Source organism: Chaetodon trifascialis, chromosome 21 (assembly GCF_039877785.1).
Source record: "Chaetodon trifascialis isolate fChaTrf1 chromosome 21, fChaTrf1.hap1, whole genome shotgun sequence".
NCBI classification, from domain to species: Eukaryota; Metazoa; Chordata; class Actinopteri; order Chaetodontiformes; family Chaetodontidae; genus Chaetodon; species Chaetodon trifascialis.
Window position 1 is genome coordinate 18,858,163 of NC_092076.1, and position 2,958 is coordinate 18,861,120.

A 2,958-nucleotide genomic window follows, 5' to 3' on the forward strand; every position below is an offset into this window, starting at 1 on the left:
GTTGAAAATTGTACACATTTTTGATATAAGTTCTTCAGGGTGAGTGGTACGGCGGTGACGTCAGGAGCAAAGAGCAGCGGGCGGTGAGCGGAGAGGCGCACAGGCGAGACACAAGCCGTGCCAGTGCGCATCTTTCCAAACTTCTCCAGGGCTGTCCGAGAGCGCGGAGCACAACGAGAACACCAGCAGAGAACATCGCGGCGAGCGATGAACAACAATACTGTTCAATTAAACACGAGTCCGCCGCGGGTCGGCGGTGGCTCCGGGACCGTGGATCATGAACTCATCATCACCTCCACTTTCGGGACGCTTCTGTCTGTTGTCTACATCATCGGAGTATCGGGGAATGTGTACACCCTGGTGGTGATGTGTCACTCCATCCGCTTCGCCACTTCTATGTACATCTCCATCATCAATCTGGCTCTGGCGGACTTGCTCTACCTCTCCACCATCCCCTTCGTGGTGTCCACGTACTTCCTCAAGGACTGGTATTTCGGGGATGTGGGATGTCGCATCCTGCTCAGCCTGGACCTCCTCACCATGCACGCCAGCATCTTCACCCTCACAGTCATGTGCACGGAGCGCTACCTGGCCGTCACCAAGCCGCTGGACACGGTGAAACGCTCTAAGAGTTATCGCAAAGCGCTGGCGTGGGGCGTCTGGGTGCTTTCTCTGGTCCTCACTGTGCCCATGATGATAATGGTTGCCCAGACTACTAAGAACACGCCGGACGGGGGTGTGAAGAGGATGTGCGCACCCACCTGGGCGCCCCTGGCTTACAAAGTGTACGTGACTGTCCTGTTTGGCACCAGCATCATGGCACCGGGGCTCATTATTGGTTACCTGTACGTCAAGTTAGCCCGCACTTATTTAGAATCTCAGCGCAACTCTGTGCTCAGCAGAGACGGGAAGCGCTCCCCCAAGCAGAAAGTGTTGATTATGATCTTCACCATCGTGCTGGTGTTCTGGGCGTGCTTCCTGCCGTTCTGGATCTGGCAGCTGCTGCCACTGTACCACACCAAGCCACTGAGCTTGGCCTCGCAGACGCACACCTGCATCAACTACCTGGTGGCGAGCCTCACATACAGCAACAGCTGCATAAACCCTTTCCTCTACACACTGCTCACCAAGAACTACAGGGAGTACCTGAAGAACCGGCACAGGAGCTTCTACAGGTACACGTCCTCGTTCAAGCAGCGGCCGCCCAGCCTCTACTCGTGGGGGAAGTCTGCGTCCTCCAGCAATCAGTTTGAGTTCAACTCCGAGACGCTGGTCATGGGAACACTGAAGTGACTTATGAATAAAGTGGAAGAGAAGAAAAAGCTTGTGGAACCGCCATAGGTGGGTGATGACCTCCCCATTACGCACAGGCCTGTGCGCACTGCTGACAAAGTCACAGCCTTATTATTTCTCACCGTTCATGTTTCTGTATGGATTGGCCTGCAGTCAAGCAGCTGTTCTCTAGACAAATTAAAATCCTTTTTTAGTCAGAGGAAACCTATTTATTCCATTCATGCCTGGCCGTTTTCAATACCCCAAGCACCACTGAGCCCCATTAGCCCTCTTACACTTCTCTCTACTACACGCCTTCACCTCTTCGCCCTCAGAAGATCCACTGGTTCTGCTATGGAGAGCTACAGTGGTGATTGCAGGTTAGTTTGCATTTTTATTTGAAATACAACTCTGCAGCAGCTAAAGCTAAAGTAGTGTTTTCAAAACAGACAGCATATAAGAAGAGTCTGTGGAAAGTAATTTAAGTTCTGTTACTAGCAGCAGGAGCATTAACCTGGAGCAACAGTGGGGCCCTAGGTGGTCCTGGAGAAAGAAAGTGCTGTTAAATCCTTACCGACTCCCCACTTGCAAAAGATGGATTACCAACTACCCAGGAGCCCTAGACAGCTCCAGGTTGTCTCTGTGGCAACTATTTTGTGGTGATTTGATTTGGTAATGTGCACCACTGAGGAACAATTTCAAACTTAGCTGGTAAGTGCCCTTAGGTGGCTCCTCGAGTTTCTTGAGGCCCTGTCTTGAGGGGGGACTTGTCCAAATGAAGTCTTAATGCATTTAATTAGCATCTAATATGCGTGCATGGTCCATGATCTCAAACAAATTTGTGTTAATCAAAATATCACACATTTCAGTGGCAGACATGTTTTCTTAAGCTGCAGTGCGTTGAGCTCTTAGGGCCCCTGTACATAGCAGTATAAAAATTCAATTAGGAGCCACAGCTCATTTTTGTCCTGGGGCTCACTTGTGCATTGATCAGGCACAGACTGTCTTTTGTACAATGTGTACATACCCTGGCACCAAATTCCCATTGACCCAGTGCAAACACTGCTGGAGTAATACATTGTTTGTGGTTATTTGATTAAAGACAGCTTTATTTGGAATATGCACCATAGGAGTTCAGCCTAGAGGTTGAATTAGCCGGTTAAATTGTTATTATTTGATAGATAGATAGATAGATAGATAGATAGATAGATAGATAGATAGATAGATAGATAGATAGATAGATAGATAGATAGATAGATAGATAGATAGATAGATAGATAGAAATTACAGGCTAATGCGCAGTGTTCAGATTGCACAGCACAAAGTGTCACACATTTCAACACAATTAACAATACAATTTGTTTTTTTAAGGACATGAGTCAAAAGGCTCTTGGCTATGCAATAATTTGCCAAACTGCAGTTAACCTTATAGATTCAATTTTGACCAATTTTGACCTTTTTGAGTGTTTTCTTATTCTTAGACTGTTCATGCTGAGATTTACATTTAAACATCAGGGAAATGATGGATGGAACATCCCTTGTACAAATGCTCTAACAAATTTGCAATAGATCAAATCAAAACCAATATGGGGCCTCCGGGACAGTTGACTGTCCTGCCCTGTCCATCCCTACAAATGGGTGGTCCTGTGCAATAAGTTGACTTTTTATTTACCAACCCATCACTGA

At 47.4% G+C, this 2,958-nt stretch overlaps 1 protein-coding gene across 1 annotated transcript; it reads left to right on the plus strand.

Annotated features, from left to right (window-relative positions):
• Positions 1-207: 207 nt before the first annotated feature.
• LOC139349985 (urotensin-2 receptor) lies at positions 208-1,328 on the plus strand. The gene has a single exon (XM_070991074.1). The coding sequence runs from the start codon at positions 208-210 to the stop codon at positions 1,291-1,293; it is 1,086 nt and encodes a 361-aa protein (XP_070847175.1). The 3' UTR covers positions 1,294-1,328.
• Positions 1,329-2,958: the final 1,630 nt, after the last annotated feature.

What these genes read in the sequence shown, in the direction of transcription:
- LOC139349985 (XM_070991074.1), top strand. Translation starts at nt 208, where the DNA reads ATGAACAACAATACTGTTCAATTAAACACGAGTCCGCCGCGGGTCGGC.